This window comes from Manacus vitellinus, unplaced genomic scaffold (assembly GCF_001715985.3).
Source record: "Manacus vitellinus isolate BGI_N305 unplaced genomic scaffold, ASM171598v3 scaffold_16_pilon, whole genome shotgun sequence".
In the NCBI taxonomy this organism is placed as follows: domain Eukaryota; kingdom Metazoa; phylum Chordata; class Aves; order Passeriformes; family Pipridae; genus Manacus; species Manacus vitellinus.
In genome coordinates, this window is record NW_021939189.1 from 8,095,077 (window position 1) to 8,110,331 (window position 15,255).

The 15,255-nt window shown below is 41.7% G+C and overlaps 1 protein-coding gene across 1 annotated transcript in view; it reads left to right on the plus strand.

Moving 5' to 3' along the window:
• ABHD2 (abhydrolase domain containing 2) overlaps positions 1–15,255 on the plus strand; it is a 38,113-nt gene that overhangs the window by 7,910 nt on the left and 14,948 nt on the right. The window contains exons 2-5 of the mRNA XM_018069685.2: positions 1,469–1,557; positions 2,408–2,608; positions 12,190–12,365; positions 13,289–13,456. Of these exons, the coding sequence (XP_017925174.1) occupies positions 2,415–2,608; positions 12,190–12,365; positions 13,289–13,456 (538 nt within the window). The 5' untranslated portion in view covers positions 1,469–1,557; positions 2,408–2,414. The remainder of the gene's footprint in view (positions 1–1,468; positions 1,558–2,407; positions 2,609–12,189; positions 12,366–13,288; positions 13,457–15,255) is intronic.

The window sequence follows — 15,255 nt, forward strand, 5'->3', positions numbered from 1 at the left end:
AACAAATTCACTAAGGTGAAAGCTGTAAATGACAAACTATCTTAAAATCCAGGTGGCAGGAAGGTCTGGGATAAGTCTTGTATTAGTGTCTCAATTTTTTAAATAAAACAATAAAAGGAATATGTTAACAGAACTCCAGGGAGTTTCAGCTGTGGAAGACTTGCTCAAGCACCTGGTTGTCCTGGAGTTCAGGAACTTGGTCTGCTCTTCTGCCACTTGTGCCTTCTCTGGGGAAGCCATTTCTGTAGTTTGCCTGTTGTCTCCTACACAACTGATGGTGGGGTTGGTGAAAATATACTAAGTATGGACATGATACAGCTGAACATTTTACTTGAACTCTTCATTGAGATATGTGATGCCAATGTAATCTTCTGAGTAGAAGATGTCTTTTTGTGGCCCACTCTACTCCCTTCTACTGTGAAGCTCAGAATTGGAAAATAAAAGCTTCAGAGCTGTCCAAAATTAAATGTCTCTTCTTTCCTCACCTTCTGTTCTGTGATGCATATGGTTATGGTGGCAGAAACTTGCAGCTTTTCAGCACACTGTTAATCAATAGCTGATGTCATTTGTGTTTTCTTCCAAGGGATTTTGGTGTAGCTGCACTGAGTACAGAAAGTACTTCTGATGCTCTTCATTCCTGCTAGGAAGAATAAAGCTTTGATATGATCTGTCCTGGTGGTATGTTTTCCATTTGGAAGCAGCAGCTGTGGTAGGGAGCAGACAGTTCTGGAGCTTTTCCTGGAAGCTCTGATTCCCCATCGATTTGTTGTGCCTGTAGGAAGCCAATTCTAATTGTAAATATCACTTACGCTTTTATGGTCACAGACTGAAAGCTCTGTCCTTTATTGGCATCATCAAATTCTTGTAACAAGCCTTCTTGCATGTGCACTAGTATTAATTAGGTGGCTGTGTCTGAGCCTCCTGTGGCTCTCACGGTCTTGAAGTGTGATATGTTGTAACATCTCAAAAAGCAAGTGTGGGAACAAGCAGAGACTGTTTACAAGCTTCCATCTGTAGGAGTGAGATGCCTTGCTAAGCCTGAATAAAAGTAGCAGGAAACTTCTTTCAGTCTGGCTTCACACTTCAGTAACAGTGTAGATATTGCAGGAAGTTGAGTAAAACAGCATCCTGTTAATTCTGGTCTTTTAAATACAAAGGGATTAGGATAGTTCTTCTAATTTGGTACAGTGCTGCACTGTCTTGCAGAGATGGGGTCTGTCTCTGCTCATGAATGTGTATTTACATACTGCAGATGCATTAATATGCTGTAGGCAAGTGATCTAGTCTGGAATCTGTTCACGGGCAAGAGATTTCTGATGCAGATGGATCAGAGTTGAAGTGGTTATGACTGACTACACAAATCACTAGCAATGTCTGTGGTGGGACTTTTGTATAAATTCGTGTTTATCTCCAGCTGAGAGATGCAGCTTTATCAGTAATAATCAGTTTGCTTTTCTTCCCTTCACAGGGTAACTCCTGTAGCACGTGGATCCAGAAGGTGACAAGTCTACTGAGGACTGGCAGTTTTTTTTCTAGCTTGAGGAAAAACTGAAATTGGTAAGACTTGGCTTGTTGGTTGATATCTTACTTGGGTTACCCATATGACTGAGGAAAGACTGAGGGAAAAACCTACCCCTTCAACAACTGCAGCCAGCTATTTGAACTGTGTGTTCAAAGAAAGCTGGATCAGTTTAAGAACTTGATTTCAAGCCAGAAGGATGTATTTTTTTTTTTTTTTTTTTAGTTCTTTTCCCTACCTCTGTTCCTTTACTCTGAAGCCCTTGAAAAACTATATATTAATCTAGTCCTTCGGCTGCAGAACTGCAGTGAACTAAAAGAAATGCTGAAATTGCCAGTACATAAAGTGACCACCTTAAACAGAGGCAGGATTTAGTACCAGTATTCTCATGGAATTGTAAAACTCAGGCTGAGGAACTAACACAGTAGTTCTTTCAGGTTCTCATTTTCAAGTCTGTCTTGTACATTTGTGAGGAAACACACATCCAAAGCTGCTAAGGTGTCTTTATAGACTGACTTTTCACCTGGCTTCTGTTTGAGCTGTGGGTAGTCTTGTGCAAGATCCTGAATGCATTGACTGGCTGCAGACCAGGGCTTGACACCTGAGACACTGGTGCAATTGTAATGCAGCACTGATTAGGAATCAATCTCCTTCCCAGCTGATCACCCAGTTTCTATTTCTTCTGTTGGTCAGGGTGCTTAGACCAGTACCAAATAAATTTCCCTTCATCTTGAAAGTTGCTAGTCTGAGTTGATATGCTAGGATTTCTTAGCAGTGTTGACTAACAAATTTAGTTGGTTAGCACAGTTGTGTATTTTACATGACAGTTGATACATCCAAAGGTATATTTCTAAAAGCTTTTATTTATTTTTTTTTTTTAATCTCCAGGCTCAAAATGAGTGCAATATTGGAAACCTCTGAGCTGCCAGCAGTGTTTGATGGGGTGAAGCTGGCTGCAGTTGCTGCTGTGCTGTATGTTATTGTTCGCTGCTTGAATTTAAAAAGCCCAACTGCCCCTCCTGAACTCATTTACCAGGACTCTGCCTTGGCCCGCTTTCTACTCAAATCATGCCCACTTCTGACCAAAGAGTAAGTACATTTTTTCCATGTTGACCTGTATTATAGGAATAAGAGCTGCACTTACCTCTTCTTCTGCCTAGTGTGTTTCTTAAACCTGGGTGCAAATAAATTGGTGCAGGGTGCAATCTTGATAAAATAAACCTGTTCCAAGTCAAGCATTTCATTATTGCTAGTGTCCCAGGTAGCTGGAGTTAGGGCCAACCCTTGTTGTGCAGGGCTCTCCACGGATTCAGTCAGCACTTGTTCGTGTTCTTGTACTCCTTTCTCTTAGAGAGGAAATCTGTTGGGGGTCACAGGGAGGAAATGGTTTTTATGCTGTGTCAGTGTGCTTATAATGAACACAGGGGTGGCTATTAGTTTTAAAGTGCCTACTCGTATTTGAAGTGCCTTAAGTTGATTGAAAACTAATTAAATGTATTACTGGGTAGAGCACATCATAACTAGTTTAATAAAGTGATGACATACTGACCAGCTCTAAGGCTGTTGCATTCACTTCAGATTGACCTTATGTCAGCTGTGTATTTGAGCAGGCTGATCCTTGACCCTCCATTCTAGGACTTTCAGAATCAGTGCAGCAGCTTTTATCTTCACCAGTAACCTTCACCAATAATAGGAAGCATTTAGTACAATTTCATGAGCATTTGGAGGGACAAGGACTTTGATTACAGTATTTATCTTCTGCAATCACTTTGAAAACTTGCAAGTCCTATTTAGAAGCCCTAAATACATCAATTATCTAGTAAGTGCTCAGTGCAGCTGCATGAACTTTCCTTTTGGATCTCAAAAGTCAAACTGACTTAAGGATAGTCATTCTAGGGGAGATGAGAGGCTTTTAGCAGTGCTGTGTTGGGTGCCTTGATTACATAAGGTGTAAGATATGAGACCGTGAGGTCTGTAAACTTTTAGAGGAAACAAAGCATTATCTGTTTTTAAATTGGAACCCAAAGAGGGTTCTGTGATGCACTCCAGGTTCGGTAGTAGTGTGTGTTTGGATTCTTGATTATGTCCACTGCCTCAACTGCAAAACAATTACATACCTAAAAAATACATTAAGGAGGTTCAAGTTACTTGGTACCTTAGACACTTGCCATCTCAGTGTAGCAGTCCAGATTGACATAGTCACTGAAGGAGAAAGCATGAAGGTGTGCTGATTACCAGTCTTGAAGGCATATTAGTATCAGCTAATCTTTGGAAATGGATTGGAAGCTAATTCAGAGTCCATATTACCCCTATTTCAGCTCTTCTCACAGCACAGGCTCTTAGCACTACTGTATTACAGCCATGTTTTTGACTTTCAGTTGGAGAACAAACCATACCCTAAAGAGTGAAAATGCAGAACATGTACTGCAATTTTTAGACATCTGTTGTGCATTAATTGCAGGTGTGAAGAGCTGCTTGCAGAACCCTGGTGTTGTGTTAATAGTGTGCAGTTTTGGGTTGTTTTCTCTGGATCAGCTGAACTCAGGCTTGCCAACTTCTCTGAAAGCTGCAACAGTGATCTCCAATACATGGTTCTTGGGTAGAATACTACCTGAAAGGTTTCCATTACCCCAGGAAGCAAACTCAGCTGAAACAAGTCAGAACAACGTGTCAATAGGTAGTTGTTCAGTCCTCTTACCACTGTACCTCTGTTAAGGAAGACAGGAATATAATTGCTGTTGGGGATTGAAAGGACTTATAGGACAGACAGCTTTAAGATGATGTATATGTGGGTTTTTTTCTTACTATTGATGTTATCATGGACTTTTTTCAATACAGAAATTAAAAAAAAATCAAAGAAATCCTGTCTTTAGGCATGAAAGTCACCTGGGGACTAAAGTGGAACAAATATATTTAAATTCCTGCAATTATGCATGAAATAGTTTGCAGGACTAATTAGCAAAAAGCTGTGTGAAAACAGCTTGTGCCATACTCCACTGAAAAATCTTGCAAGGCTTTGATTACTTGCTAATTATTCAGAGTGTTAGGAAAGCTGATTAAGCAGCTCTTTTCAAATTCTACCATGAAAGCAAAATAAGTAGCCCAGCAATCCCTTTTGTTATATCAGTACTGGGTTTGTTGTCAGATCTGTTATATGACCAATTCTTCTCTACAGAAGAATGTTCACAGCTGTGAACTGGCTTTCAGACCTGGTTTGTTCAGCTCCCTTACACTTCAGGGAGGAAGGGGTGAGGGTACTGCTGGGAAAAACAGGGTGGCAGGGAGAAAGCAGAAATAAGCAAAGTTATTCTATCTGTGCAGGTGTTCAAAAGTACTTGGAGAAAACACTTTTGGACTTTATTTTCCCTTTGTGGCACCATCCTCACCTATGAACTTACCCATTGTAACTGTGGTGTTGTTCAGTAAGCCAAGTGGTGGTAGATGAATAATTTAGGAACTTTGAATTGTAAAACTGCCTGAGATGGCTGCATGCCAGGTACCTTGTACTCACTGATGTTAGTACTGCTTTTTACAGTTCTCTAAATTGCTAGAAGCTTTCTACTTATCTAGCAAACACTGGTAAGCAAAAGAATGTCTTCTTAGAACTCGTGTTTTCTTACCTCTGTCTCCCTTCCTCTGCTCTGTCCAGCTTTGTACTTTGGCTTGCCAAGTGGAGTAGTACAATCAGACCCCTTTTCCATTCAAATTGCTGCTGCTTGCATGGAAGCTCTTGCAAATCAGCCCAACTATTGGTGCTCTCGAGCCCTTGGGCCTAATCCCTGGCTGCAGCTGTCTCCTTTTCCTGTCTTTCAAATGGGTGCAGAAAGTCCTTCATCTGCTCTTACTCCCATAGAAATGCAGCGTTGGCTCTTTGATTCATGAAGATAAATTTGGCCAGTGCTTGCTGTAGTAGACTAGACTTTTTTTGGCTGTTTACAATTTATTCTATCATCAAGTGTATGTATCTTTATTTCTGTAGAGATGTGGCACGTGTCATCCCTATCGAAAATAATTATCCTTGCTGTCTGCACACTTTTTATCATCAATAAAGGCAAGCTCCTCAAAGATTGAAGCAAATGACTGTCAAGCCTGTTAGTAAACACTGTCAAAGATCCAGCCTAGATCCTTCTTATCCTTTGTTTGCACACTAACCTATACTGGATAAGTAGGCTGCCTGGTACTAGAAGACTCCTTTGCACTGTCACTGCGTTTCTCCTGGATGCAAGGAGACAAGTAGTCAGAAAAGCTGTCTTCAAGCTTTTCAGTGTTCTTTTCTTCCTCCTAATAGCAAGCAGTGTTTGATTCCTGTCAACTCCTTAGTGTTTTACCCTGGGAGGAACACTTCCAGGAGAATAATAAACTAGAACAACAGTGTTACCCCTGAAGCTTTGGCAGGTGAACATGCTGAGAGGTAGAGGAGAATGGCAGCTCCCTATTGGTAAGTCGAAGTGTTAACCTTGGGGAGAGAAGCAGCCTTGGGGTTTTGAGTTCTTGCTGGGTGCTGTGGCATTGGCAGCAGCCTTGTTCTCCAGTTCTTATCATCAAAAAGCCTTCACCCTCTGAAGGAAGACTGTAAGTGCTGTAATCCTCATGCCTTGTTTCCACTAAAATACTTCTTTGTAGTCAGTGAAGGTTGAGGGAGGGGTGTGTTGGGCACTTTACTAAGTAAAAACTGCCTAAATGGTGAAGGAGGTGGTTTAGCCAAGGAGGCCAGTCTGTTCTTTTAAATAGTTTTAACTTCATACAGTTTCTATGGGCAGCAAACACTTCTACTCCAGTTGTTAAGCTCAGGGGACATGGAAGCTCCTTAAGCTGCTTAAATTTTTTTTGTTACATATTTGCTCTGTTTTCATCATACTGAGCAGCCTAGATGAGCTGATGCAGAAAAAGCTGCTTTCTATATATTTGTGGTAGGGGGTTGAACCCTGCAGACTTCTAGATGAGTTTTCTTGATCAGAATTCAAATTGCATTCCCTCGCATCAAGTAAAGGACAAGGTTCAAAGTAAGTTTGATTTTGTAAAGCATTCTTTAAATACTTCCAAACTGCTCAATAAAGGGGGAAAAAAATAATCTGTCACCTGCTGTAATGCTGGCAGCAGTTCTCAGGGTGTCCTGACATGGACAAATTGTAGGCTCTGTTTTCTCACCATCAATATCCAAGGTACTACAGGACATCAAAGGCCATTTAAGAGTTAAAGTTTAAAGTGTTAATCTCCTCGGATGAAATGAAGTAATGCTCCAGAAATAAGCCTGTTGCTGAACTTCCACTTCAGATCTTTGAGGACCTGAATGCTGATGCTTGCTAATAAAAATAGCACGGTTTTTATGTGCTTTGTGTGAGCTGCTTATACAGCTGCTGCTTTCCTAAATTCCTGCATACTGAGCGATGTACATGCTCTAAAATTATAATCTACTGCCTGAGAGCCACTAAACTTAATCAACAATCACACGTTGGAATTGTTTTAAATATTAAAATGCTAGGAGAAATATTTATGGAAAACCTAGGAATTCTCTTGCTGTTGGGCACTGTTGTGTGCAGCCACCTATCAAGATGGGGGGCTGTGCTGCACAGTTGAAATGCAAATTTGGTGCTAAAACATTAGCATTTGTGAGCAGATTTATGTAACTGAACTCTGTACTCTCGTGCCATATAAGTCAGCTTCCATAATAAGTAACTTGCATCCCCAGCCCTGTTCTCGTGTCTGCCTTCTGTTGCAGAATCCTCTTACTGGAAGTTATAGGGCTGGTTACTGGAAGACATAACTGCTTCAAATATTTATCTTTACCCAGAGTCCCTGCTGTCTATTGCAACCAAATCAAAACAGGAAAATGAGTCAGTTAAAAGCCTTTGGGTCTGGAGCAAACTGGGAAACCATTTTTGTTTCACAGACATAAAAATATCTATTTCTAGCACAATGCAACTTTTCCTTTGGATTTTATCAGTACATGCTTCTCTGTGTTACTGTGGTACATTATTCTTGTCCTTGTGTGGAGGTCTTGGCAGGAGGTCTTCCTGAGTGCTGTTCACCACCCAGCTGTCTGCTCAGCTTCTGTCGCCATAAGCCACTATTGCAGAACAGTGAAAATGCTGCTTATAGGCACTGTTTGGGCCTGGGCTCTTGTACATCTGTGAGCAGCTTCACTGGAACAGGATACTGAGGAATACATAGTGAGTCATCTCCATACAGGGAAGTTTGCTGTGCTGGGGTAATAATCTCTACAATACACTGCTTTTCAAAACCACTTTGGTTTATAGCAGACATAGAGGAGTTGAAGTCTTTGAAGGCTTTCTCTGTTTCTGCTGATTATCAATGCTGGAGGGAAGCCAACTGCTTTTGAGTGAAGGGCCCTTGTTTGAAAGACATGGTTAAATTTAGCTGTAGTGATAGTTTTAGCATAAATTCTGAAGGGCAATGCTCAAATGTGCCTTAGACTGAATACTACTTAGTTGCTCAGCCTGCATGGTTGTGTTGCATCCTGTTGAGCTTGTTTTGTTAAGGTAAGCCACAAGAAGGATACCCTGAGTACATGCTCTTCTTGTCTGCAGGGTGTTGTTTTGGAGGAGCATCTTTTTCAGCTGTTTGCCATGAGGAACGTTGGCTTCACTACAGAACAGTCTGTGCTAGCTATTGCTAACAGCACTGGGTTTTTTCAGCTGGGTTGAATATGGGAATGTCTTTGGAACTGTTTCTCACATAATAGGCTTAAATAAATTTTATCTTTCAGAGGGGTGAAGGCTTTTGCACAATTCCTGGCAAATCTTTTCCCTCACCAGTGTGGTATTGTGCACCTTCGTGGCTGAAGAGTTCTTTCTGTGCTTTCCTCTTTGAATGATTTTAGTAAATGCAAGCTGAAAGTCCACACAAACCCTGTATAAAAAGATGTCCAATCCCTCAATCCTGTACAGTCTTGCACTATCAGGTTCAGTACTTGGTCTTGGAAGTTCTTGTAGACTTCATCTCACTGAAAGGCATAGAAGTCACTTATAGGAAGATTTCAAAAATAGATTTATCCATTCCTAAAATGGAGGGGCAACAGAGAGCATGATAGACAGATCATGTCTGATTCTGCTATAGATTATAAGGATCTTGTCCTTAATTGAGGACAGACTTTACCTGAATTCAGTGATAGAGAGGAATCACTGTCAAGCATTTATTAGGTTTTGCAGTAGTTAGATTGGCATCTTGTCTTGGTAAACAAAAGTAATATTTTTTTAATAGCTGCTTGTTTTTGCATCAATCTGGTAAGGTAAATTTTAATCAGTCTTAGTTTTTCTCTGATAATGCAAGATCTGTACGATCTAGGCAACTTCTTTCCCCCTCCCTGTTCAATCTCCCTGGTGTTCAGTCTCCTGGAGCCTGGATACTTAACTGATGTGTTTTGCCTCACAACAAGCCTGTCCCTTAAAGGTTGATGGACCTAAACAAAACTATTGGTGAGATCAGCTGCTGCTTGAATGTTTGGATGTATTTCAGAGCTTTAACTGCTTTAAAATAAAGTGCAAACTGTAGAAATACACTTTAAAACATGCTTAAGTATTACTAAATTGGAGTAACAAAACTGCATCAGAGTACTATGCACATTACTCATGCTGAGTCTTGACCTTTAAATATTTATTTGAGAGTGCATTTTCATGCAGAATGACTAACACAAGGCATCTTTGCTGCAGGCAGTGTGATGCTTAAGCAGCTGACTGGAGTTAGCATAATAAAAGATAAGCCGAACATTTTACTTGGTCCATAGGATGCTCAAACACTTGTTCACTCTGAAAGGAGCAACAGTGAGTGTTCCCTTGTCCATAGGGCTTCACAGAGCTTAAGCTTTGAGGAAGATGTGGAAACTGTAGGTATCATTTGTCCATTATGGAGACTCACAGGGATTCCTGCCTTAAATGAAGAATGTATCAATGAAACTGCATGTGCTGTTTGCCCGTAAAAGTAGCATAAAGGTTTGAGTTATTGCAGATGGGTTATTCAAAATCAGGTTTGGGGGCCTCTTTCCCAAGAGGAACCCTCTGTGGAGGCAGACTGGTAAGTAGTATGCTTGAAGCCTTTTGTCTTAAACTCTGTCAGTAGTGGTGAGTCTTTGAAGACTCTTCTAATTTCCTCTCTAGGAACACCCTGTGGTATCTGCTGCTGCATCTCTTCCAATGGATGACTGTAACCTATAGCTGGAAACTGAACTGTAGATTAAACATGAGGAAAGGTTTTTTGCTGGCAGAGATCCTTGATTTTTGGCTTATATTTCTTTTTCTATCAAGATGGTAGCAGTAATCAGTGGCAGCTGTATAGCTTAGCTGCTGTAGCTGAAGGTATTGCTTCCCTGTTAGCCTCACGGGGTAAGATTTTGGGATAAATGTTGATTTGAAAAGCACTGTATGGAAGCAGAATTGCCAAAACTTTCTAATGCATATGCTTAACCCAAAATTGGAAACCATAAAACAATGTTGACATCTGAGTCTCTTCTAGAAGAGCTACAAATTCTTATTATAGGTTGTATTTGTCAGCTCCCCTCAAAAGCTGCCAACAAACCCCATCTGTAAAGGGTGTCTGTGGGGAAAAAATACAACTGCAGTCAAGCACAGTGTAGTGTGGAGTATGGCTGCTGACCTGAACTGGTGGTAAAGGGAATGACTGGGGTGAAGCCACTGTTTTTCCTGATGTTAGAAGAGCAGTGTCTCTGCCAGTGTATCTGGCATAATAGTTGTGTTCAAAGCCTCTTCACTGAGCTGTTTGTGACTTGAGCAGAACCATCTGTGGTTCTTGTGCAGTCTGGCTCAGTTTGACTGCATTATTCCAATGGATGTCTACTCTGAATCGTGAGAATGGATCCACTGACTACTTTCTACCTCTACCAGCTATTTCAGAGGATGAGCCTGTACAGTCCCTATCATTAGGAATCTGCACAGCTGCACGTGGTACCTGGCAAGACCCAGTGCAGAGGTGCTGGGCTGACAGAAGAGGGGTAGTGCTATTGGCCTTGTATGGATCCTTTGAAAAGCTTTATAGTTGAGTGATCAAATCCAAGATGCACTGAGGGCCAATTTACGAGGCTGCTGCAAAAGCTGCCAGCTGATGCTCACCTTTATTGAAGTGGCAGCTGCTTCTACAGGAATCTATTTTGGGTTTCTTTGGGAAGTGCACTTGCAAAAATTTGAGCAAAACTACAGTGAACTGCTGTGTTGCTTTGACTGTAAGAAGTCTCCCTCATAGATGAGGGAAGAGAACAGGGAGAAGGAGCATACTGCTACTCTTATCTTGCTAAACAAGCCTAAATAGTTCTTATTTTGTAGGAAGTCTTTTTAAGGAGTGTGCGGGGGAAGAGGGAGTTGCGGATATGGCACATAGGAGCTGGCATGGGGAAGGTCCAGCTGTGTGAGTAGGTAGTGTCAGAGCACAGAGGTAAGGTTTCAGTCACACTGTGGATTATGGGCTTAAGTAGTAAATTTGAGTCCTGAGATGCTAGTTTTCTGTGAACAGGGAAGAACATGATCTCTGCTTCATGTGGTCTCAAGAATTCAAAGGGAATAACCAGAGGAAGCCCTAAACACAACAGGGAGGGAGTTGCTAATCTCTCAGGATCCAGGGTGGTGTCAGCAGCTCTAAAGCTTCTTCTGGATACCCTGTTCCGTGTAGCAGAGACCACAGTTTCTTGATTGGAAGCGTGTCCCCTGGGACTGCTGTTCTAAACAATAAATCATTCATGCTTTCCTGTTCAGAGCTGATAGAACTGTCTTTTTCAAGGCATCAGCTCAGTCTCCTTTGCTGAGTGGCCAGGTGACTTTCCCACATGGTGGTGGTGTAGGGCACAGTATGTTTCCTGTTACACCACTTGCAGCTCTGCTTGTACTAAAAAAACCTGATAACTAAGCCTTCAATGCTTTCCAGCATATAGCTATGTTTCTCACATATCTATTTTGAGGGCCAGTAAGCCAGGAAAAGACAATCTACTTTGTCACCTAGCTTTAATATACCCTTGATGAACAAAAATAGTTGGTAGACTCACTCCTCTGATTGAGAGGGATTTATAATTCAGCAAAGTTTGGCCAGTTCTGAATGGGTCTCTTAAAATTGTCCCAAATTTACCTAATTCTGAGAGGCAAAATCAACCTGTCCCGTGCTCTTTGCTTAACTTAGTAAAGCAGTTCTGTGTAAAATGGTCCCAACCAGCAAGTCTTTCAGTTTTCTAAAACTTGCTGTGGATCCTGTCATTTCTGCTACTAGCTTGTACGGGCAAGTGCTTACACAAGGTCATGTGGCTCAACCCAGAAGGCTTCAGTGTTTCAATTAAAACAGATTTACAACACTTTACAGTTCTAGAGGTCACTTTGGTTGGCTGGCAACATGGAGTCCCAGTCTCACTGAGGCACAAGGCCTCTGTGTATTTATTGAGGAGCATTTGTGCCTATAACATCTCAATCTAGAGGAATGTCAGGGTTTTGGCTGCTGCTGCTGCTATCGATGCTGGTTTTTTAGCTTTGAGAGCATTTTGGTCTCTCCTCTTGTGTAAGGCTGCAAAGATCACTGCTGCCAGTTCAGTCATAGCAAAAACAATTCCATATCTGTTACTATATTTGGTAACTGGTGAGAGATTTGTTATGGGAGTGCTTATCTGTTCTTAAAGGATCATTAACACAGCAAGGGTAAGCAATTAAATTACTGCCTTTCAGGTACATTCCACCCCTGATCTGGGGAAAGAGTGGACACATCCAGACTGCCCTTTATGGGAAAATGGGGAGAGTGAGATCACCACATCCATATGGACTTCGCAAGTACCTCACGATGCCAGATGGAGCGACAGCCACGTTTGATCTCTTTGAGCCACAGTCTGAGCACTGCATTGGAGGTCAGTCAAACAGCTGCTGGCTGCTAACCTTGATTCTGTGCTCTGGGAGACGGATGAAGATAGAGCCCATGACTCCCATTTGGCCTTCAGAAAAAGCAGATTTCTTTTTTTAATTGTCAGTGTTGAGATCCTCGTGGTACAATGCTGCACTAGAACAGTTACTGTTATCTTTGTAGCTGAAGAGAATCTGAACAATGCTTCTCTAATGAGGCAAAAATTCAGTGGCTAGAGCTGGTAATGTTGGAGCTTTGCACATGAGAGTGATAGCTAATTTGAAGAGCATATGCTAATCCTGAATGTAATTTACTGTGGTTACTTGAATTACAACAATTACTTTCTTCATTGATGAAATGATATCTTGTTAAAGTAGTGAGCAGTGTCAGCAGATCAAATATCATTAGATTAGCCACAAAGTAGATGATGGTTAATGTCAGCTGATCAGCATGTCTGTGCTTAGCAAAGCTTCATTTCAAAGATCTGTATTACACCCAGCTCTGGATGGGAAATGAGGGGAAAATAGCATAACCAGTCTACTTGGTGCATGAATGAGCACTGGGCTCCACAGCTTCCACACACAGCGCGGTCACAGCAGGCTGTCAGAAGGCAGAACATGTGTAATGTCAAAAATGTCCATCAAAGGGAAGAATATACTCTTGGTCTCTAGGCAGTGTCTGTAGAACTGTTTGCACAGCTTTCCCTGAAGTTAAAAGCTGTTCATCTCCCACAACATGAATTACTTTTTCACATCTGCAGCGCTGGAGCTGCTGGTCTCCTGTCCTGCACAGGATTTTTGGCAGACTAGTAGGAATTTTAGCTTGCTTGTGGTAGATGGTTTCCCACGGATCTGGAATGGAAACCTTCTGAGCCTCTTCATTTGCATGAAGTGACATTTACTTAACTTCCTCCCCTCTCTCTGTGCACAGAGGATGTCACGATGGTGATCTGCCCGGGGATTGCCAACCACAGTGAGAAGCAGTATATCCGCACCTTTGTCGACTATGCCCAAAAAAATGGGTACAGATGTGCTGTCCTGAACCACCTGGGAGCCTTACCAAACATCGAGCTCACTTCTCCGCGAATGTTCACATACGGTAGGTATTTCATGGCACCTGGGGCACTTATTTTCAAGCTTATGGAATTTCTAGGCATTGATCAGCCTCCTTCAGGATAACACAACTGCTGCACCCAAATGAGGGTAATAGTTTCTTACTGTTTCCTAGGAACTAAACTGAGCTTACATGGGAGGAGGAGGAGGAGAAGAGGCTAATAATACTGAATTCACTTTTTCTTGGCTCTTCTGCCAGCTCTTACACGTGTTTTAATCAAGGAGGCATGTTTTTGAAAACTTCTGGAAAAGAACTCATAGGTCTACCACAAGCCTGCTCAAATGATTTTAGAGATGCTGAAATTGCCGGTTTAGTGGAATGTGAAACAAATCTGTCTCTAAAGGATAAACGCTACTTCTGAGGCTTTGTAAAATGTGACCCGAGAGGAGTTTGTACCACTTCATCCAGAAAATACATTTCTATCCTAGGAGGATTAGCCCTGCCTGTAACACAGTGCAAAGAAACAGCAACAGTTCTAGAGTATGACAGCAAAGCTACAGAAGTGGTAGTGCTTAACTGCCATGATTTTGGGCTCTCACCTTGAGTAAGATGTCTTCCTTGAGCTAGCAATGAGAAGAAGTAAAGGATTTGGAACAGCGTTAAGGGTGACTCCAGCTAGTCTCAACTGCCCTATTAATGAGTCATGGGATCTTTGTAGAATGTGGCCTTTTTGCCTGTGACCTAGTCTGCTTGTTCCTGAGCTCTCCTGAGCCTTTGTGTCCCTCTTTACTGTAAATATATATAGGAACACTGTCAGGAGTCAATTGTGGGTTTACCAGACTTGTGCTAGGTTTTAAGATGACTGCGACAGATACTGCTTAGAGTTTGGATTAACAGTTAGAATAGTTATCTCGAGTGGTTAAATTGCCAAAATAGAAATATTGTGCTTTGAGATTCTGAGTCTGGCAGGCAAATAGGCTGTAATGCTTTGTTGCTTGTTTTAGAGTTATTAAATCTACTCCTCTTTGGAAAATTCACTTCAGGAATATGAAGTACCTTCATTTGTACTGAGGCCCTAGGCTGTTAGTGGCTGCAAACCTACCATGTCTTCAAAACTAAGCTTGTCCTCATTAAAGCATTTGCTTTTTTTGACAAAAGTTGAGAGCTTGCTTTAGGCCTTAGGGAGTTACTCTCTAGTGCATCTGTTGAGGCATACCTGTCTGAGTCTTTTATAACCTTGGAAAAGGCAAGGAATGCATAGCACTTCCTTTGAGTAACGGAGTAAATCACTTGGCAGAGTTGCTTGTTAAGTAAAGAGCAGGCTTTACTCTGCCTCCAACCCAAATAACACAGTGTCCTTCTAGCTTTGCTGTATTCCAGACATATTTGTTGAGGAGCAAGTAGCCTGAATATGGGATTCGCTGAATCCTCCAGCCTAAATTTGGGATTCACTGAATCATCAAGCTTGACCTGTTGCTATTCTAGCTTTGGATTTCTGAGCTGCCCTGAAATCATGAAGGTCAGCCACTAAAGTGTTTTGACTTCTGGCTTCTTCCAGAGGAAACCAGAGCAAGGCAGCTTTTGTTGTCTTGAGGAAAATTGCTCATTAAGACTGTTCACAAGGGAGTGCCCAAGCCCTGCTAGATTGCTCAGCCAGGAGCTTCCTGTTCCACTGAAACAAATACAAACCCTGGTGTTCAGAGTCTACTCTTGAGGTAGATAAAGCCAGAGTGATGTCTAGGATGCTACAGCTGGGTTGGTACAGGGTAGAATCCCAACTCTCAGAATTTATCCTGGACAAATTCCACAGGGTAGAGCTGAATTTCTGACTCTAAACAGCAAGA